Genomic DNA, 22,947 nt, shown 5'->3' on the forward strand with positions numbered 1-22,947 from the left:
TTCTCTACAATGCTGTGCATTTATACCATTATTTTTAATCACCAAAAGCCTTTGTCCTTAAAGCCTAATTAGTTGACTGTCAAATGTACCTGCACAATACACTGTTACTGGTAGGTTCAAAGAAAGTTCTACATATACAATGTATATCTCAGTGTACATGAGCCAAATCTGAACAGGATGAAAGCTAATGGTCATTTATTTAACAGTAGAGAGAGCACATAACTTCACATTGGTGACTGCCTGTTTTATCTGAGATCTCTTCCTGCCACTGGCATCACTGCCAGCATTTCAGTGATTGATACTTTTCATACCAACGTCTTTGCACCTGAAATAGACAATGCCATCAAACACGTAAAAGTTCCTCCTCCACAAAGCAAATAACATAAATCTACTTCTACCACAAACCCTAAAAAACAATTTACAGGGCAGTGAGTTTACCTGAAATGTACCATCCTAATTAATCCTGAATGCACAGTGCAAGAAAATTGGAGTGTATTGCACCCTTTATATACAGAACTTCATTGGCTAATTATCATCTGATAGAGACATCTAGCCGCAGATTCCTTAACTTAGAATATCCCCAGGCATCAGACTGGATCTGAAAACCGTTCCGCAGCAGCACCTCTGCGCGCTGGGGGATGGCGTCGCACAGCTCCGCCCTTACGTCGTCCTCCGACGTGACGTCTGCGGACCCATATATGCCCCTCCCGGCGCGCTGACGTCCGTTTTCTTCTTTTCCGCGTCCGAGCGCGGTTCCTGGAAAACCAGCAGCTCCTTGGCCTGTTTTGTTTTCGCCTTTTTTGACGCCTTCGGTGTCACAGAACAGTGTGCAATGCCTTCGGGCTTTAAGGCGTGTGAGTCCTGTGCGCACCAGATGTCTGTCACGGACCCGCACGCCGCCTGTATGTGGTGCCTGGGAGTGCACCATGACTCCAAAGAGTGCGACGCCTGTCAACAAATGAAGCCCAAGTCCTTGAGGAAGCGTTGTATGAAATTGCTGGCCGCACGGCTGTCCGGTCTGGCACCTTCACATCAACGTTCTCCCTCTCAGGATCGGGCCCGTTCCTGAGGTCGTTACTGTGGGCGTCGTTCTCAGGCGGGTAAACACAAGCGTAAGTCGCGGAGATCTTCCGACCATACACGTGACACTGGGGCCCGTTCCTCTCGCTCCTTGCCAGACACAGGCGTCCGGCAGTCGCCTCCTACATACCCTCCCTTTCTGGGAGTTGGAGCGATGAGTACCCAAATTGAGGCTTATTCAAAGGCCCTCCAATCTTTCTTTGGGTCACCCCCTCTCCCTGGTGCGCCTACGGGTCCCAAAGAGGTGGAAGACACTCATGTCGGATTCTCGCCGGCGGATTCGTCCTCAGCGCTGCCTGTGTGTGTCAACTCCGGTTCCGGAGTCGACATGACGCAGACGGGACATGGCCCAGAGGGCCATCCGAGTCAGCTGTCCAGCCACAGCGCCCGGTCACGCGGCTTCCTGCGCTGATGTCAGAGGTGGCGGCGGGCCAGACACCCTGTCGGCGTTGTTCCTCTCCGCCTATTACGGTGGGATTGCCGTCGGGCGGCGCCCCGGCCGAGTCCCCTCTAGAGGTTGTCGACGTCATTTCGATTCCCACTCGGTGTCGGTCGACACCGGTACCGATGCCTCTGCCTTTATGAGGATAATCCTCTGGACTCCTCGGATGTTGATGCGACTCCCACGCAGCAGCGGTCGATGCCAGCGCCTCTGCCTCCTCATTTGCAAGAGGTTGATGACCCATTGGACTCTCCGGGTCTGAGGTCGTCTCTCTGCCCCATGGTGCAGGTACCTAGTGTTGCGTGGCCTTCAAACCTGCCTCAGGCTCCTCCACTTCTACTGTCTAGCAGGCGGGTTAGTCTTCAACTCTCCTACTGACGGTTTGACATCGCCTCCCAGAATGGCGACTAAGGCTAGTGCTGCCTACACACGAGCTATTCACAGGGCAGCAGCTATTCTTCGCTTTCTGCCCCCGGTGGTTTCCTTGCCTTCTGATCCTTTACTGGATCTTCTCCACATGGAGCCTATTGAGGTGGAGCCTCTGCTACCCCTTCGGGGTTCTTTATTTGACATCCTGCTTGGCACGTGTGCGAGGCCCTCCACTGGTGACCTTGTTGATCGGGCCATTGCTCGCAGACACCGTCCTGCCCCGGATGATCCACTATGCCTGTCCCTTCACCCTAGGGCTCAGGGTCTGGTTGTTCAGGCGGCTTTTGACTTGCAGTCTTCCTCCGCTTTGCTATTCTCACCTCCCACCAGGGAGTCTAGGTGGTTGGACGCATGTGGTCGTCAGCTTTTTGCCTCTGCCAGTGCGAGCATCCGCGCATTGAATACGTCTTGCGTGTTCGCATGCGCTTCCTTTGCCCTTTGGGACTTGGTCGAGACCCTTCTGCCTTCTCTTCCTGAAGGACAACGGCCAGAATTATATAGTCTTCTTCATGATGGCAGGGAAATGGCGCAGTTTTCCCTCTGGTCCTTCTTTGATGCCACTGACGCTATGGGTAGAGCGCTTGCTCGGTCTGTAGCTTTGCGCCGCCATGCATGGCTGCGCGACAGTCGTTTCCCAGGCGATGTTCGGCATGCTCTTAGAGATCTACCATCCAATGGCGTGGAACTTTTCGACAGCCACGCAGATTCAGCGTTGTCCTGCCTCATGTCGGGACTACCGTAACTATCAACTTTCTGCCATTATAGTATCCTTATCTTCTGCATAGGCGATGTTGCCTTGTTGTTTTGGTTTTCAAAGATGTTCCGGGTTCTATGCATAGTACCCCGATAATTTAGGCAGTTGTTCCTCCATTTCAGTATGTCTTCAGTACAGCCGGACGTCTGGTTCTGTCTTCATTTCAGCCCTCTGAATGTGTATTTTTCCCAAGAGGGCTCCCCGCACAGGGGTTAAAATATATCCTATGTGGGGTAATTGCTTCCTCACAGGCATCCTTCTCTGGGTCAGGCTGTCCATCTTTTCTGATGTTCTGCGATCTTAACGTTAATATCGCTCTATTGCACTTTCGGTTACAGTAGGCTCCAGTTGCCTGTAGTATATTCTATGCCTCAGTATAGGTTCCGTACCATGCAGTCTAAGCTTCGCCTGCCCTAACAAGGTCCCCTTTTTTCAGCATCATAGCGCTCCTCTTGTCCGTGATGGCTGCTTTCTATTGCCGACCACTGCCTTTTGGGGCCCTTGTTCTGTTCAGTTGAGGAACAGCTCGGATGACGCACTGTCATCGTTTTGCGCCGAGAAAAAGCCGCTGGGCGGCACGTTTATTGGTGCTGGCACCAATTTGGAGTACACCCTGGTATGTCTACTGTTATACGGTGTTTGCGTTATCGCTTCTCTACTCAGCCCTTACTGGGCTTGTCCTTGAAGGTGGCGGCTTTGCTGTACACTGCCTTATGCCCTCCTTCTCTTTCCATATGGGACTGGCTCCACATTCCCTGTTGCTTCCGCACAGGTGTTTTCCACACTACGGCATTGGGTTCCTGCTGTAACACTCTCAAGGGGAGTGTTCTCTTCAGGATACTCATTTCTTGGGTCCCTGGGCCGTTAGGTTGGTCCTCACTATTTCAACTATCGTACCTGGCTCCATCTCCTCATCTGTCTAGCGGGGGACCGTGGCTCCTCCCGGTCAGGTGGCTGATGTCGCTTGCGTCTCTGGACATGGTCCTGTCCACTTCTGCATCCATATGGCTGTTGGTACTTTTCACGCACTCTGTTATTTGATCAGGTAAAACGTTGTTTTACATGTATATTTTCTTAATCTATTTCTGCTCTGTGCTCTTCACACAGCAGAGTCGCGCAGGCAATGTTCCTTCCTGTGGTGTCTGTGGTCTTCACCCCGGTCTGCTCATCCTACGAGCTCTTCTGTGAGTGTCCAGCTTGCCGGATACCCCCCTTCCTACTGGTGCATCCTTCGTGTGGTTCTTCCATCCACAATGAATGCTATGTGTGTTCCTGTCTTCCACATGTCTATCATTCCTACTGTAGTCCTGTTTTGGGTACTTCTGATTCTTGCTGTCTGCCTCTCACATGTCTTGTGAAGGAGCGGCTGCGTGCTGGAGTGTCTTGTGTTTATGGTACTACCGGCACTTCCTGGCCACAGGTTGGCATCCTGCAAATGCTGCCCCACGTAAGTTGGCTGGTGCGGGTTTGACACTGCTTTTTAGCTCTCGCCTGACCCAGCGCATGCGCTGGTCTGGCGAGACTTATTGAGAAGGCTCCAAAAAGTGCTACCAGACCAGCCTGGAGCTACAGTGCATGTGCGCGGGCGCGCGCGCCGCACTTTACCACGATTACTTTCACTTTAGCGGCCGCTTTGATGTTTGATCGTGATCTCGATCACTTTTACTTTCGCTGCTTTGCATAGCCAATAGGTCTCGCTTTTGGGACCTTCTAAGTATTTAGTTATGCAACTGTTGCATGGCTAAACACTTATAAGGTCCCAAAGGCGAGACCTATTGGCTATGCCAATGCTTGTTTCCACTGTTGTGCATACTGGACCAGTATGCGCTGCCTCTGTCGTAATGGCTTGTGGTGCCTTTGCCTTCCATTGTTTTCCGCTCTTTCAGAGCTTCATGGGTGGGTGTGACTGCGCTGGCTTGCAGTCCCTACTGTGTTTTCACTGCCTCCTCTATGGGTATGGCTTTGGTATCTATTCTAAGTTAAGGAATCTGCAGCTAGATGTCTCAAACAGATGGACGAGTTACTTACCTTTGGTAACGATGTATCTGCTAGAGACACAGACTAGCCGCAGATTCCTTAACGCCCGCCCGTCCTCCCCGTTCTGCGAGTACCCTTTCAGGTTGGGCTTCCTGCATTCGCCTCCCTCCAGGTGGCTGGTTTTTCTGTGGGGTGACATCTTTCACTTCACTCCTACACAGAATGCTTCATTCTGTTTTGCTTGCGCTACTCTGCCCATTCTCGAAATTGGGCGATATGATCATGTGTCATGTGCCTTTGGCATCCCTTCGAGATGTGTTGTCCAGTGTGGGTTCTAGTCCTGTTTCCCCACCCCCCGCTATCCCCTTCTCAATCGCCTTGGAGTCTCTTACCTCCCCTGCAGTCCATTGGTTTCAAGTCTGTTGGTGGTAGATTGTACTTGCTCATGTTCCGGACTTTTTGTCCTTCACGATTCTGTATCGTAGTTGCAGACTTTCTGTTGTCTGCCATGATGCTTTTTCACATCATCTTCTACCTCCGGGGGAGGTTTAGCCTTCGCTTTTGTGGGGTTGCTTCTCAGAGCTCTGCTCTTCCCTTCACTACTTTCAATATACAGTGCCTGGCACTGTCCTTTACGGTGCTATTTTTCACCATTCAAATTCTTTTGCTTTTTCATCTTTTTTGCACACTGTTCCCATAATCTCAGTTTTTGGTGGTGGCTCCGCTTTGTGGCGCGGAAAAGTTTCTCCAATGAAAACTGACATCAGCGTGCCAGGAGGCGCATATATGGCTCCGCTGACGTCACGTCCGTGGACGACTTCAGGCCGAGCCGTGCGGCGCTGCCCCCCGGCGCGCAGAGATGTTGCTGCGGAAAGTTTTCCCGATCCAGGTAAGGAATCTGCGGCTAGACTGTGTCTCTTCCAGATACATTGTTACCAAAGGAAAGTAACTCGTCCGTTACGATAATAATCTTCGAAATCCTCTTTTTAGTGGTTTCATTCATATCTTCTGGCAAGAATAAAATGGTGCCAACATGCTCAAGAATTAAAAGTTTACTCGCCTTGCCCATGCTAATGCCCTAGCCATCAAGCGCCTGCGGCTTGAGGGAAAGTCTTTATTGTCAAAGAGCACATTTGGCACGTATCTTCAAAAAATCCCCAACTAAAATTCAGGCTGGAGATAGAAACTACCATTTTTAAATGAAGTTTTTCCACTGTGAAAAACAAATAAATCCTTAGACACCATTAATCTTCACATTAAGTATCTAGAAAGTGGCCTGAATCTACAGTTGTGCTGTTTATTGCTATCCAAATGCAATAAATATTTATTGTGTTCTTGTCTCCTTGTTCATTAGGTGTGGCTGCCAGCCATGAAGGCAAAAGGGTTGGAGATCTCTGGCACATTTGCTCGCCGCATGGGAATTATACAGATGGATCTGCTGTTGACAAACAAGGCTTTGCAGGTCATGAGTGCTTTTGCAATCCAGTTTAATCGGAACAGGTATAGTGCTGCACCTTGATCATAGTAAGTGAGAGGTGTGTGTGAGGGTTAGATAAAATAGAGCAATTGGCGAGGTGTTCAGAGAATGATCTACAAGGATTTTCTTGCTATTGGAGCCTCTGTGCTCTTCTGCCGTAAATGTGTACAATTCTTTTGTATTTTTCTTTTCAACTCACCTTGCAAATGTGATTCTCTATTCCTCTAGTTACTAATGTCTTGATCATTCATAATCTTGACCATACTTTAGATTTAAAAGATGCATCATTTTTAATACTTTTTAGGCTGCTTCAATTCTATCTTTATTCTAGAAGAAGTGTGGATTTCAGGGTTCAATAAAACAGTTTAGACAAACTATACTTCTACATATTCCTTATCTTACTAATAATCAAACAATAAATGACAGCTTCTGCTTATAAATAACAAACTAACTCAGTGGTCATCTAGCTTGGTTGCAATGGTTTGCTACCATGTCCTAGTTGTACTTATTTACTTCTCAAAATCCCTATAATATAGCCTACATCTGAATGCCCAATGTTTATCAGGCTTATACTGTTTTCATGTCTGAACAGCACTGGAATGTATTTTAAATCTTTACTGTGGGCAAGTTCTCAATTGTTTGGTTATTTTTATATTTTAGAAAGCCACACCTTGTTGCAAGAAACTAATTATCTGCTTCTCAATTAATGGATAGTATTAAATGTTCATAAATACTAAATGATCTGTCCTAAAAAAGATAGCCTGGGGGGACTTTTATATTGTATGCGAAGTTCAGCAGGATTTGTGCTTCAGTGGTGACAGCAGAGAGAGAACGCAAACAGAAGATTTCAAGGGGCTTAACACAGTATGGAGAGGCCGTAAAGAAGTGGTCGTTTAGAGGCACACATGATCAATAGAGGAGTCGCTCAGGCCTGAGAAAAGCCTGTAAAGGAAGTTCTACAGGGCTTTGAGTTACACATATTAGAGCAGGGCTATGCTCGAAGTCACACTGAGCAGGTGGAAGTCTTCATTTGTGGGGAGTGATAAATGGCCTACCTTGAGTGCTTTGAAGGATTCATGTGGGTCCAGAAACTGGCTGAAGAGAGTCACCGATCACTAGTAAGTCTTTGCCCACATATCTATTTGGGTGATTGTTGAGACCCGGAGAAAAAACCAATGGAGGGCAGAGTAAAAGACATTTGGAATCAAAAGAATGTATTTAGGAAGTTGCAGTGCCAGAAAGTTTATATTGAGAATCAGATGCGGATATGCTCACACAACTTACAGGATGAAAGCAGTTTCACATGATGAGTCATCTCGCTGAGCTACTCTCGTGATGTTCAACCTGAGTCTCTAAGAAGTTGACTGATGAGACTGCTTTCTGTGTTGTGAGAATATGGGATTCTGCAATTTTAAGATTCTCAATCTGTGTCCATTCTGAGGGTTGTTATTAGCAGGAGGCTTACTCTTGGATTAAAGCTGCTTACCCTTTTTAGACTTGATATTGAAGATCAAGTGGTTTGGATGTTTCTGGTATGGGTGAAAGTTTTTATTTTTTTATTGTTAGGGTAATAGGTATCTGTTTTAGCTTACTCTCTTGTTCTGCCTCTCTCTGCACTAGCTAGTGGAAATACCTGCCCTGAATGAGCGGACCAGAATTGGCTTTTCAAAAGCTATGGCATATTAACCTTTTTGCTCAGTGAGCTGTTTAAGCATACCTTCCATTGTGCCCTAGCCTCTACACTCTACCCTTGCATTACCATCCATCAAAGCCCATTCCCTACCATCAAGGCCCATTCCCTGTATTTCCCAAGTATCAATAACATTTTTAAAAGAGCTTTTGGTATGTCACTCTTTCCGACATTGACTCCTGTGCCATTGTCTCCCCTTCCTTGTAGCAGCATTTGTCTGTCAGTCCTTGAATCTTCATTGTTTTTTAGAAATAAAACTGCATTGTCTCCTTCCTTTGCATGTGACGCTGACAACCAACTTCAAGTAAAGTCATCAGTACTGTGGTTTCTTCTTGGAAGCGTTTGCATCTTTTTAGTAGAATTTCTATTCAGTAAGGTATTATCCGTTCTTTGTGGGAATCCAGCTAAGATCTCTTGAGTAAAGATACCTGTTCATTGCAAAGATAGCGCCAGTACGTAGGAGACTAAGGACTTTGTTAATGCATTCTGTAAGGCACATTTGAGTTTTTTCTAGACCAGAAGCAGTGCCTTTTGCATCAATGCCTGTTTGTACTGCTGTAAAGGTCGTCATCATGGCCTCTTGGGGAACAAGTGTCCGGTTGATAGACCTCAGGATCTCTGGTACTGGACAAAGAATACAAGCCTGATAAGGTAATTCAAGTATTGCAGAGGCATTTGTCGCCTTGGCACAAAGATGAGTAGGTAAACCGCACTCTGGGGTAGGTTAGACTCTTAGAACCATGTCTCCTGGGAAGGTTGATAACCCCTACTCTAAAGCACTGTGACTGGAATTTGAGCCTCAGGTGGGCTCAATATAGCTAGTACTATCCAGTCCTTAGTTGGCTGTTCCGCTTTGGTGCATCATAAGAAGCACTAGACAGAGCAAAGAAAAAGGCAAAAAGAAAAGCACATCTCTTTGCTATTCCTGGTGCCTCTTATATTTCATGCTCATTAGTACAGGAAGGTGACTCTCACCACCAAATTCGCATTAGGGAGGAGGCACAGTTTCAATGCTGGAGTTTGCCCGGCACGGGAACCAAATCAAACATCTTTTAAAGGTTGGTATGTTATGGACATGCATGTGTGTTTGCCGGTGAAGTAATGTTTCTAAATGTGGGTCAGGCTGTTCCACATACTAAGGTGCCATTTTTTGTGCTTGAGGGAGCCATTCATGGTTATGACAGAACTGATTACAGGTGCCACTGAGGATTTTTCTTGAAAGACCGTTGTGCCGTAGTGTGTGCAAGAACATTTGTATGGATGTGAGTGAGGTTTTCATGAGTTCAGGTTTACTTGCTATTTAACATTTATGGTTCCTATTAGTTTCTATTGCTGTGATTTTCATAACGTCTGTGTTTTGTTGGTGCAATAATCCTTACTCCTTTCCACTCTCCATTCCTTTTGTCAGTTTTGGATTAGCTCCTGCAGCTCCTCTTCAGATACATGCCCCCCTCTCACCTAACCAAACAGTGGAGGTGTCTTTGCCACTCAACACTGTGGGCTCTGTCATGAAGATGGAGCCTCTCAACAACCTACAGGTGAGTGGAAGCTGCACTGCTAGATGGTATGCTTGCTGTTTGACTGTCTTGGAGTGTCATCATCAAAGTTAAAATAATTGACTCAGCCGATTTCGCTGCAAGGACAGCCTCTGCTTGGGGATGCCTCTAAACCGTTTTGACTTTGATACGCTGCTTGGCCTCCTAGTGTGCTAGAAGAACTAGATATTTCTTGTTTATGAGTGACATTGCCGGCACAAGCAACAAGGGAGCTCTCTGATTTTGACCAGTAGTTGTCCATTTGCTTTGGTGCCTGGGGTAAGGATGAAGGAGTAAGGGGTAAGAAAACCTTCTAGTGACTTGAAGCATGGCAGACTCCATTTCCACCTTTTAAGACCTTAAATGATGTGCCAAGTGCTTTAGAATAGTTGGACTGTTATGCTTGTTGCGAATTTAAATAGACCAACACAGTGGATGTTTGCTGAGCAGAAACCCCCTCTTCCTCTAACGCAAAAGAGCTCATCAGATGATGGTAGACGTTTTCTTTGATGTAGGTGCTGACACCGTTCAGTTCAGACATATTGCAACTGTGTGGATATAGGTGCTGAGCGAAGCTAATTTCTGATGGAAATTTAATCTGGGGAAGAACTTTGTGCTTTGTAGAGAGTATGTTTGCACCTGCCTTGAGGTGCATTGATTTTCAGTTTCTGCATGCTGCTTCATTCTGCCGCAAGACATCCACAGTGATCACCCACTGCAAACGCAATTATCCGACGATGCCCCACCTGTTGCCCAATCAGTCTATTCACCCACTCAGACTCCTCACTACCTTCTCTTCATTTTCACTCCAGGCCGCCATCCACTCAGTAACTACCGGTTTATAGAAGTGCTATCAAACTGGATGCTTTACCCACTCAAACTTAGTGACAGTCCGGTGTTAAGATAAAGGCAACATCAAGAGCAGGAAGTGGCCAAACAGACCAGCAGACAAAGCAGCAAGCACCACCCACATACTGAAAAATGCTATGGGCACCTGCAGCCATAAAGCTGTCTTACCACAATTGATCCAAGACTTCTGGCAACATTCCCCCACACTCCATTGTCTAGCTTAGTGTTTGTGGGTTGGTGTGAGAGAATTTCTCAACATGTATCACGGTGTATCTAACTGAAAGGGATGGTGTAATGTGCTGGTGTAGAAGAGGATTAGGGTTGAAAGCTATATAAGAGGTCCCTGTGCATTTCACAGACTGAAACAGAAACATTTTAAATCTGACCAACACACAAGGTAGTGGTGGATATTGAGTCGCACAATCACATAAACACTTGAGTCAGATGAAGAGGCATTTCGATACAGGACACATGTTTAGTGATGAAACAAACATTTCAAAGGTGCCAACTCGAGGTCAGATATCCCACTACCATGGATATCAATCAAACAGGTCAACTTGGCCCGTAGCACAAACAAACAGAGAAACCCCGGCACTCTAATAAAGTAAGACCAAACACATTTGTTAGAAATTAATCTCATAAACTGCAAGCACCAAGTAATAGAGAGAGATAACCGCTTGACATAGAAAATGTTATGAGACGTACGAGTATATGCTGTAAACATACATTTAATAGTTATCAGACACAAAGTAATTCATCTAACATGTTACATCCCATGTCATAAAAGGTTGATATACATATTTCCTTTTGTGCAGTTTTTGTAGACACAAAACTTGACACGTAGAACGTTGTATCAGAAACAGCCAACGCGCGTTTCGTCACCACCGTGACTTCCTCAAGGCTGTAAAGTAATCATGGATGATACATTCAGTGTTCTGACGTAGATACGAAAAAGGCTTTAATTATCTATTTCTAAAAATTATTTTCTTCTCCTAAAAATAGTCAATAGCAGAAAACTATTTAAAAAGGATTTCTAGATTTGGAGTTAACCCTGTGACCACAGAAATGAATAAGTGAAAAACACGAAAAGGTTGAGGCAACAGATGAAGTGTGAAAAATCCAAAGCAGAATAGGAACTATAGAACAGAAATATTCCAAAGTACACCCAGCGAAACAAGTGTCCATATATTAGAGAAGGCTAAGCAAAGAATATTGACCAGTGAGGAAATCCTTATATCCTAGTGTATGTGTACGGAGACCCACAAGCCAGCGTGTGTTTCCAAAGCTAAATAGAAGCAGATTCCCTTGCTTAGAAAAAGGGAGGAAGAGCATTATGTGAACACTAAAATAATTCTACATACTGCCCCTACTGACCCAATATATAACGGGTCATAGAGTTTAAGTTTTAAAAATTTTAAAAACTATATAATCAACATTTAATAAATTCACCTTTAATTTCGGTGCTCTGAAGATAATAGGGATGGCTAAAGTTGGCCTAATCCCCTGTATTCTTCGAAGTCCTAAGAATTCTGTTGGGGAATCCGGATGTCCAAATTTCCATATATTGATAGAGAAGTATATCAAGCTGGAGATAAACAAAATGCGAGCCAATCTTAGCAACACCTAAGTTAATCGATTATGTCAGGTATTAATAATTCTGAGGCCTGAGCCCATTCATTAATTTATACAACTATTTAGCCAAACAGTTGTAGAATCACCTCATTCAGCTTAATTCGGATACGGCTATCTTGTGCTGGGTCACCTAAGTTCTCCAAAGTCCTGAACAATATTGGAGTCCCGTGAACAATTTCATAAAGGGGTTCGAGCGGTAGGCATAGACTGGAAGTAAGGCAAAAAACAGAAATTCTCATTAATACATAGACGACCATGTCTCATGTACCCCTAAGAACAGTGAAAGAAATGGGCATTATTATATGTGAACCTTAAGCAGATAGTGGTTTGCGTGGAGTGTTACAGTCTAAAAGTAATGAATTTTAAGTGCTTATAAGTCCAGATCCATTAGAGGCATAACCAATAGGCTGCCATTACTCACAGAAATCCTGCTTGCGATAGGTGCTGGTTCTCTGCTGTCTCACCTCCTAAAGTGATGGATATTCATACAAGTATCTTCAAAAAGGTATATAACTATGACAGGAGAGAAACGGGATGTATGGAAAAAGTAAGTAATGTAAAAAGTCACTTTTGTTATAGAATTAAATTATTTTCCCATAATTCTCAGGCAACGGCGGTGAGTTATGTCTGACTAGATGACACTTACGAAAGTTTCTGCAAGCTTATTCTCCGCTCTCGTCAAGCATCCAGTCTGTTCGAAAATTCAAGGAACCATGATAAGATCCTATGATTCAATAATGGAAAGAAGGGTGTGACTGATAAGTCAAAGTTGAGACCAAACTATATCTATTGTCACATGTTCACATAGTCCGGTTAACATTTTAGACCCAAACATTTATATTTTAGAAAGCTGGAAAGGAGTTAACGTAATTAAAGGGAGAAGAATACGGAGTGTCAGGCTAAGACGCGGGAGAAAAGTGAACACGGAGCCGTCCACCGTGCCTATGATATTTAAAGCAAGCTCTCCCAGAAACAGAGGGGCACTCCCCCTTTCCCCCTTCCCCCAAGATAGTTCCTGGACGTATGTTTTAAATAAATCCTTCCATCATTTAAAGTCATACATTTACTTGTATTGCGAGCCATGACCAATGCCCCAAAATTGACAGAACAATACTCCACTTCCAATCCCTATAAGATTCCAGGTATTCCAGTTGCCAACCACCAACACGGTCCTCCCGTCATGTACTAACTACGCATCTCATTTACCTCCGGTTTCACAATACGTAACGTCCCGAGATTCCTGCCGTCCGTGGACTTCCTGCATCGTGTAGACCCGCCCGAGGTCTGTTTAAGAACCAATTGTACCCCGGAAGTATTCACTACGTATTCACGAGTAGGAAATCAGATTAGATGACAGACTTCCGTTTAACAGTATGGTCGCCATATTGGAATGGGAAGAGAGAAATATATCTCATTTGACCATTCCAAACTTATTGTGTTAAACATGCCTTGGTGTTGTATTCGAAGTTTAAGAAGCACTAAAGAAAGCCATTATTTTAGTAAAAAAGAAAAGAAGGAAAAGAGACCAAAAAGTAACACAAGTAATAATTGGGAATTTCTTACATCGGTGTAAAAATTTGTGTAGAAAATATCGTTGTAAGTAAGATTTCAAGGGAAAAGAAGAGACAAAAGTGAAAAGGCCTAAACCACCATTGCCCAGAGTCAGTATAGCATTATACCTATTTCAGACTATGCTGTTTTAGATAAGGACGCAAGACAAAATCTGAGACCACAGACAGATTAAACATCATAATGTATGCAATGACGTCATGTTCTTGCTCATGGCAACAATCTAGTTACACAATTTCATTTCACACATGTTGGATAAGGGATACCTAGTTCCCAGCCAAAATTTGGGTCAGCATTGTGGAAGTCTCTCAATACAATGTCAGGTTTATATTTCCACGCATGAGATCCACAACAACTAACTCAATACAAATAGCACCATTCCATCAGTTAGTAGTAACATCGTTCTAATTATGCATCAACAATAATGTCAGCATGAGAATATAGCACAGAATCCGGAAAGCCATCGTTCTGTGTTACAATAGTACCACGTATATGTTAACTCTTCACATTTCCTAGTCCATAAGACACATTATACATTACTATAAGTCTAGTGATGTTAGTCGCATAGCATGACATTTGGTACTGGTACATTCTCTAAAACACAACAGTAGTACCTCTATGATCCTCAGCTCAAGGTATGAGGGATCACTCAGACAGAAAAACATGTAGTTCTTTATCAAAATTTAGACCCTGTTCGACCGCTCTCAGTCTAATGATCCATTGTGTTTCAGTTCTACGTAAACTGAGCAGTCGGTCCCCCCCTCTCTGTTGTGGTTTAATTTGAGTAATACCATGAAATCGAATATCCTTCATGTTTGTTGTCGGATGCGCGTCATTGAAGTGAACTGCAAAGGGATATTCTCTGTTGTTATTCCTGACTGCCCTAATATGTTCTTGCTCAGTTTACGTAGAACTGAAACACAATGGATCATTAGACTGAGAGCGGTCGAACAGGGTCTAAATTTTGATAAAGAACTACATGTTTTTCTGTCTGAGTGATCCCTCATACCTTGAGCTGAGGATCATAGAGGTACTGAAATTGTGTAACTAGATTGTTGCCATGAGCAAGAACATGACGTCATTGCATACATTATGATGGTCTCAGATTTTGTCTTGCGTCTTTATCTAAAACAGCATAGTCTGATGAAATAGGTATAATGCTATACTAACTCTGGGCAATGGTGGTTTAGGCCTTTTCACTTTTGCCTCTTCTTTTCCCTTGAAATCTTACTTACAACGATATTTTCTACAGAAATTTTTACACCGATGTAAGAAATTCTCAATTATTACGTGTTACTTTTTGGTCTCTTTTCCTTCTTTTCTTTTTTACTAAAATAATGGCTTTCTTTAGTGCTTCTTAAACTTCGAATACAACACCAAGGCATGTTTAACACAATAAGTTTGGAATGGTCAAATGAGATGTATTTCTCTCTTCCCATTCCAATATGGCGACCATACTGTTAAACGGAAGTCTGTCATCTAATCTGATTTCCTACTCGTGAATACGTAGTGAATACTTCCGGGGTACAATTGGTTCTTAAACAGACCTCGGGCGGGTCTATACGATGCAGGAAGTCCACGGACGACAGGAATCTCGGGACGTTACGTATTGTGAAACCGGAGGTAAATGAGATGGGTAGTTAGTACATGACGGGAGGACCGTGTTGGTGGTTGGCAACTGGAATACCTGGAATCTTATAGGGATTGGAAGTGGAGTATTGTTCTGTCAATTTTGGGGCATTGGTCATGGCTCGCAATACAAGTAAATGTATGACTTTAAATGATGGAAGGATTTATTTAAAACATACGTCCAGGAACTATCTTGGGGGAAGGGGGAAAGGGGGAGTGCCCCTCTGTTTCTGGGAGAGCTTGCTTTAAATATCATAGGCACGGTGGACGGCTCCGTGTTCACTTTTCTCCCGCGTCTTAGCCTGACACTCCGTATTCTTCTCCCTTTAATTACGTTAACTCCTTTCCAGCTTTCTAAAATATAAATGTTTGGGTCTAAAATGTTAACCGGACTATGTGAACATGTGACAATAGATATAGTTTGGTCTCAACTTTGACTTATCAGTCACACCCTTCTTTCCATTATTGAATCATAGGATCTTATCATGGTTCCTTGAATTTTCGACAGACTGGATGCTTGACGAGAGCGGAGCATAAGCTTGCAGAAACTTTCGTAAGTGTCATCTAGTCAGACATAACTCACCGCCGTTGCCTGAGAATTATGGGAAAATAATTTAATTCTATAACAAAAGTGACTTTTTACATTACTTACTTTTTCCATACATCCCGTTTCTCTCCTGTCATAGTTATATACCTTTTTGAAGATACTTGTATGAATATCCATCACTTTAGGAGGTGAGACAGCAGAGAACCAGCACCTATCGCAAGCAGGATTTCTGTGAGTAATGGCAGCCTATTGGTTATGCCTCTAATGGATCTGGACTTATAAGCACTTAAAATTCATTACTTTTAGACTGTAACACTCCACGCAAACCACTATCTGCTTAAGGTTCACATATAATAATGCCCATTTCTTTCACTGTTCTTAGGGGTACATGAGACATGGTCGTCTATGTATTAATGAGAATTTCTGTTTTTTGCCTTACTTCCAGTCTATGCCTACCGCTCGAACCCCTTTATGAAATTGTTCACGGGACTTCAATATTCTCCAGGACTTTGGAGAACTTAGGTGACCCAGCACAAGATAGCCGTATCCGAATTAAGCTGAATGAGGTGATTCTACAACTGTTTGGCTAAATAGTTGTATAAATTAATGAATGGCCTCAGAATTATTAATACCTGACATAATCGATTAACCTAGGTGTTGCTAAGATTGGCTCGCATTTTGTTTATCTCCAGCTTGATATACTTCTCTATCAATATATGGAAATTTGGACATCCGGATTCCCCAACAGAATTCTTAGGACTTCGAAGAATACAGGGGATTAGGCCAACTTTAGCCATCCCTATTATCTTCAGAGCACCGAAATTAAAGGTGAATTTATTAAATGTTGATTATATAGTTTTTAAAAATTTTAAAACTTAAACTCTATGACCGTTATATATTGGGTCAGTAGGGGCAGTATGTAGAATTATTTTAGTGTTCACATAATGCTCTTCCTCCCTTTTTCTAAGCAAGGGAATCTGCTTCTATTTAGCTTTGGAAACACACGCTGGCTTGTGGGTCTCCGTACACTTACACTAGGATATAAGGATTTCCTCACTGGTCAATGTTCTTTGCTTAGCCTTCTCTAATATATGGACACTTGTTTCGCTGGGTGTACTTTGGAATATTTCTGTTCTATAATTCCTATTCTGCTTTGGATTTTTCACACTTCATCTGTTGCCTCAACCTTTTCGTGTTTTTCACTTATTCATTTCTGTGGTCACAGGGTTAACTCCAAATCTAGAAATCCTTTTTAAATAGTTTTCTGCTATTGACTATTTTTAGGAGAAGAAAATAATTTTTAGAAATAGATAATTAAAGCCTTTTTCGTATCTACGTCAGAACACTGAATGTATCATCCATGATTACTTTACAGCCTTGAGGAAGTCACGGTGGTGACGAAACGCGCGTTGGCTGTTTCTGATACAACGTTCTACGTGTCAAGTTTTGTGTCTACAAAAACTGCACAAAAGGAAATATGTATATCAACCTTTTATGACATGGGATGTAACATGTTAGATGAATTACTTTGTGTCTGATAACTATTAAATGTATGTTTACAGCATATACTCGTACGTCTCATAACATTTTCTATGTCAAGCGGTTATCTCTCTCTATTACTTGGTGCTTGCAGTTATAGAGATTAATTTCTAACAAATGTGTTTGGTCTTACTTTATTAGAGTGCCGGGGTTTCTCTGTTTGTTTGAAACAGAAACATTTATTGGTAGCTTTCATATATAAAACCATAAGCTACAACATATGTAAATGCAGCAAGCAGTATAAACAGCACTCCATGTATTATTTTTATGGTGTACTTAAAGGTGGAAGAATGTTTCAATTTAAAACATGTTGTATGTAATACAGCTATAGTAGTGTTGAATAAGCAGTTTTCACATTACATTCATTAAAGAGATTCCCAATTTTTTTTGGATTTGGGTAGCTCCATGCACAGATGTTCCAAGAGTGAACAATTCTTAGAACCATGCACTACCGTGCAAGGAAACGTCCTAAAAACTCTGAGGAGTCACCTGTCGTGACCAGTCACATACTGCCATGCCAGTACTGTTACATATGCAGGTGTCTTACGAGGAAACTCTATTTTGACCTTCACTGTACATTGGTTGTCTAGCAATAAACATTCACTAAGCTCTTTTAATTTACTTATGTATGCGTGTATATCCCATCCTGCCAGGATCCTCTGCTTCTCCTCACAGTCTGCTTAAGCGCAGAGATACCCCTCTGGGGGTCGATTCTGGCGCTATACAAATAAATAAATACATTTATACATTCATAATGGACTTGTGGAGGGACCTTCCAAGATATTGCGGCAAGAATTAGCAAATAACATGGGACAAAAAGGTACATTTTGCGTTTTTTTAGGCTGCGTATTTTGTGGACCTTTATTTTGTTCACATTCAATAGTTGGCCCAAACAGAGATGCATTCCCACCCCTACTCTAAATGGTCTCATATCTCATTCATCAAATGCAGAAGGCTGGAAATATGGCAATGTGCCCTAACCTCAAGCAGCACAACACTGTACCTGGTGTCTTGCTATAGACCCCACACCACAGCTCCATACCTGGCATCATGACATGCACCGCCAAACACTACTGTCCCATTCCTGGCCCCCTTTCACAATGCCCTCAAAATACCACACCTTCATAGTTGGTTACCCCACAAACGCTGGGCGCCCAATTTTCAGGTGGAGGTTCTGCTTAAAGACTGGTCTATGTCAAGAAAGTTTTCTTTACTTTTGACATTTTCAGGTGTAACTTACTTAGATTTGTACCAACCTTTGGAGGATGGATGGCTGTGTTGTTGGTCTTATAGGGAGCTGAACTCGTGAACTTCAGGTTAGACACATTTACATTTGGTTCAGATTATTTGACTAGCAAGGGCCACACAGGATACATTGGAAGGTTTTTGGCTGAGTGCATGCAATCACAATCAGAGCTGATTGGTAGGAAGACTGAGGACTCCAAGCTTACTGTACCAATATATTTAGAAGGCAAATCTATGACACCTAGCGTCACTGGGTATAATTCAGCATTTCCATCTAAATTGGAGAGCAAAACCCTGAAGCACGTGTCCGGCTTTACCACCTGACTAAGCACTTTTGGAACGAACAGAGCGTACGATTTTGTGCTCATTATTGCACCTGTCATACACTTCGTCATATCTCCAGGTTACAGCTGTCGATAACTTAAAATGCAAAAGTTGAGAGTGCAATTTGAAAAAAATATGCTCAAATATTTTTTGCAGATTATTCCACTAAATGCCACTCTAAATAGATCCCTAAAAAACTTGTCACTGAGTAAACACGACAGGCAAATTTTACTTATTAAATTATTTCCTTTAACAAATCTTTACAAACCTATTTAAGGCAACTGAGTATTAGACACTGCTTGGCAGCCACCCCCATTCCCTACAATATGCACCTTGCCCCTTCAACTCCCCCCACCACAAAATCCTGCCTCTCAAACCCACGCTCACAAGGTATTATATTGCACTGCCAACATACCTAGAAGTGTGCTTGCTTCCACATTAGGGTCATCTTACCCTGCTCCTGCCTGAACAAAGTCCCAAGTCCCTGCGACACACACACGCACACGCACACACACACACACACACACCCCCCCCCCCGTGCTCCAGTCCCCTTACACCCTTCCTGAAGGCATTGCATGCCATGCCGTACTGCTAGCATGCTCCTGAGATGCACCTTTCTCCACATGCCACCTTTGCTGCATGATGCCCCTCCCCACACCATTCATTATCCCCTGCTGGCCTTGCCAGTACCTGTGGCGCATCTTACTTTGGTGAAGCAGAGAGAAATGCAGGCTGCAATGATTGCCTGCTCTTTGGTGCCTCCCCACCAGACATCCGGGAGCCACAAGTCCTCATAATCAAGATAGCTGGAGTTTCCTCTAAACTGCAGTGAATAAAAGATTTTAAGCTGACACACCAAGAATTTTCAATTCTATTAAGGAGTTGGAGACGAGGATTATGCCTCTCTTCCTTTACTACTGAAAAATACAGCAGCCAATCATGGCATAGAAAACAACATAACACTATAACAACTACAGTTCGAGGCATGTGGGCTGCTGAATTCATATCTGTGCATAGATCGCCGCCTAGTGTTGGGTCCGGATGTTTGCACGTTGTTGTCCTGGAAGAGTCTTCGAAGTATCCTTGGATAGGTGACTCCTCCCCTGGACTACAGTGCGCATGGGCATCCTCTCCATCCTCAGATTGTTTTTTTCCGCCATTGGGTTCGGATGTGCTATCTTAGCTCAAGTTAGGAAAAAATTTTGTCGAGGCCACAAGGCCTTTAGTTCGCGTCGGTACTGTTTATCGATCGGTTTTCGATACTCTCTGTTAGTTTACTAACTTTCAGCACCGACTTTGTTCGCATTTACCTGTCCATCAACTACTTCGACGATGGAATCGAGGACGCCGTTCAAAAGGTGTCCGGTATGTAATGCGAAGTACCCACACATCGACGTCCATCCGGTGTGCAACAAATGCCTTTCGCCGGACCACGACGAGTCGACATGTATGGCCTGTGCCCGGTTCCGTTCAAAGAAGACTCTGCGGAATCGTCGAGCGGCGAGGCTCGAAGCGCAGCACGCGGCACCGGCCCCAGCTGACATCTTCGACGACGCGGACGACGTCGAAGAAGTAGAAGTCTTACCCTCCAGTCCCGTTTCCGACCAAGAACCCGGATCGGACGAGGCCGACGAGTCACTCTTCCACAGAGGTGAAGACGACACCGAGGTAGGAGACGACGAGGAGGCCTTAGGGGCCGAAGAGAGTAGCTCCGATGATGAACAAGGCCTACCTGTTCAAACCGAGAATTCACCAGTGCCACAGACTATGGCTCCGGTCGAGGGATCGCCTTCGGGCCTTACCCGAGACCTATCACGCAGTCCTTCGGCCCCGCCCTCGGGCCCGGCCTCGGACGTTCAGCGGCAGCCATTACCGCTTAAACCAGCTGGTTTCCCTTCCACGAAACCGAAACCGAAAGCTGCTCAGGTTCCTACGAAACCGAAACTGAAAGTGGCGCTAGTCGGATCGAGGCCTTCAACACCTTCGACGCCGGCGCACCGTGTCGGCACCGACCGCACCAAGGGGGACTTCGGTGCCGAACTCGAGACGGGCGACATGGGAGTCGACAAACGGAAGAAGGCCATCGGCGCCGAAAGACCTGCTCGGTTACCGGCGTCGACGCCACCGACACCGAGGGCCGTCCCGCCTGCTACGCCTCGCAGCACTCCCTCGACGACACCGAAACCTCACGTGTCGAAGACGTCGACGGTGATCTCCGCACCTCGGCTCGATGCACCACGGGCGCAGAAGATATCTGCAGCCGCCTCGACGACCCTGGCGGGGGCCACGACCTCTAAGGCGCCCCGAGTACGGCCTGGCGCAATGCCAGGCTGCAAAACCAAGGCTGCCCTCCAGGACCAGTCGGGTTCGATCGATCCAGCGGTTTCGTCGGTGCCGACCAGCATTACCTTCGGCTTGCCTCCATCCACAATCCCGAAGGCGTTTCAACTCAGGACACAGGCCACCAAAACTGCGGTTACGCCTGTCGAGCCGTCTCCGTCACGCGTCATCGACGCCGACACTGGCAGGATGATTCTCCACGACCGAAGGATAACTTCGGAACCGCCATTGGAACCTTTCAGGATCCCGCTAAAGAGGAAGCTGCCTGTGGACACAGAACCTCTCCTGTATGAACCCTTTCATTCACCCTACCAGGATCCACACCGGGCCTCCCCCACACGCTCCGACACGGATGCATTGGAGGACTACATGGGTGAACAAGTCCCCTACCATGTGGACACGGACCCTGATGACCAGCAGGACCCTGACCAAACTTGGGGCGACCCTGCAGACCCCAGTGCACCTCTTGATGCACAGGACCCACAACTATATGGGGCAAAAACGTCACCCACAGAGGATACTGCGGCGTTCAACGCTCTGATTGAACGGGCGGCGAACAACCATGATGTACAGCTTCACTCTGATATCATCGAAGATGACTTTCTAATGGACACCTTTGCATCCTCAGAAAGACATGTAAAGACTCTGCCAATGTTGAAGGGGGTCCTTAAGCCAGCCACTGACATTTTCAGGGAACCCACCAGGGCACGAGTGATAAACCCCAGGATCGATAAGAAATACAGATCAGCACCTGGGGATCCTACTTACATCAGAGGACAATTACCACTCGACTCCATCGTTGTGGCGAATGCCCGCAAGAGGGCACACTCGCAGACAACGGGTGACGCTCCTCCCCCGGACAGGGAGTCCAAGGTGCTGGAGACCTCCGGCAAGCGAGTTGCCGCACAAGCTGCAAGCATATGGCGCATAGCTAACACTCAAGCGCTCCTCGCTCGCTACGATAGGGCGCACTATGACACAATGGAGCAACTCCTTCAACACCTCCCTGACCCCTACAAAGAAGGTGCAGAAATCCTTATCAGAGAGGGACAGCTACTCACAAATGCTGCCATCAAATGTGCACTAGACGCTGCTGACACGGCTGCCAGGGCCATCAACACTAGCGTCATCCTACGACGTCACGCCTGGCTACGTATCTCAGGATTCAAGCCTGAGGTACAAAACAATATACTTAATCAGCCCGTCAACCCCGACTTTTTGTTCGGGCCTGAGGTTGACGCCACCCTCGAGAAGATAAAAAAGGACACGGACACTGCAAAGTCCATGGGCGCCCTACAAACTCAGTCCTTTCGGAGCGGCTCCTTTCGTCGCCCCGGAAACAAGGGACCAGGCAGAGGACAGGGGTCACAACAAACATATAACAAGGGTAATACGCAGACCACCTACGATAAGAACACCCGAGGTGGCTATCGTGGCTCCAGTACCAAGGGCAGAGGACGTGGCTACGGCAACACCAGGTCCTCCCCCAAGAACAAGCAGTGACGCCCTCTCCCTTCCTCCCGACCACATAACACCTGTCGGGGGAAGGCTACAACGGTTCCTGTCCACGTGGAACTCCATCACCACGGACAGGTGGGTCAAAGATATTATAAAATACGGTTACTGTCTGGAGTTAACTTCCACTCCACCCACAATACCACCAAGAAACCGTCCTATGTCCTCAGAGCACTTGACGCTCTTACAGCAAGAGGTAGAAAGTATGCTTCTAAAAGGCGCTATCGAGGTCGTACCCGTCCACGAGCGGGGCACGGGGGTTTACTCCCTCTACTTCTTAATTCCAAAAAAGGACGGGTCGCTCAGGCCTATATTAGACCTGAGACCCCTGAACCAGTACATTCTTTCGGAGCACTTTCACATGCTCACTCTAC

The 22,947-nt window shown here is 45.2% G+C and overlaps 1 protein-coding gene and 1 non-coding gene across 2 annotated transcripts in view; both read left to right on the forward strand.

Moving 5' to 3' along the window:
* Positions 1-22,947, forward strand: part of AP1B1 (adaptor related protein complex 1 subunit beta 1) — a 313,702-nt gene that overhangs the window by 213,588 nt on the left and 77,167 nt on the right. Inside the window, exons 16-17 of the mRNA XM_085634510.1 lie at positions 6,037-6,182; positions 9,258-9,387. Coding sequence (XP_085490636.1) covers positions 6,037-6,182; positions 9,258-9,387 — 276 coding nt within the window. The remainder of the gene's footprint in view (positions 1-6,036; positions 6,183-9,257; positions 9,388-22,947) is intronic.
* Positions 7,446-7,542, forward strand: LOC146784077 (small nucleolar RNA SNORD125). Its single transcript, XR_014971458.1, has one exon. It is a non-coding gene; the product is annotated as a small nucleolar RNA SNORD125 (small nucleolar RNA).

The sequence above is a fragment of the Triturus cristatus genome, chromosome 11, assembly GCF_964204655.1.
Source record: "Triturus cristatus chromosome 11, aTriCri1.1, whole genome shotgun sequence".
In the NCBI taxonomy this organism is placed as follows: domain Eukaryota; kingdom Metazoa; phylum Chordata; class Amphibia; order Caudata; family Salamandridae; genus Triturus; species Triturus cristatus.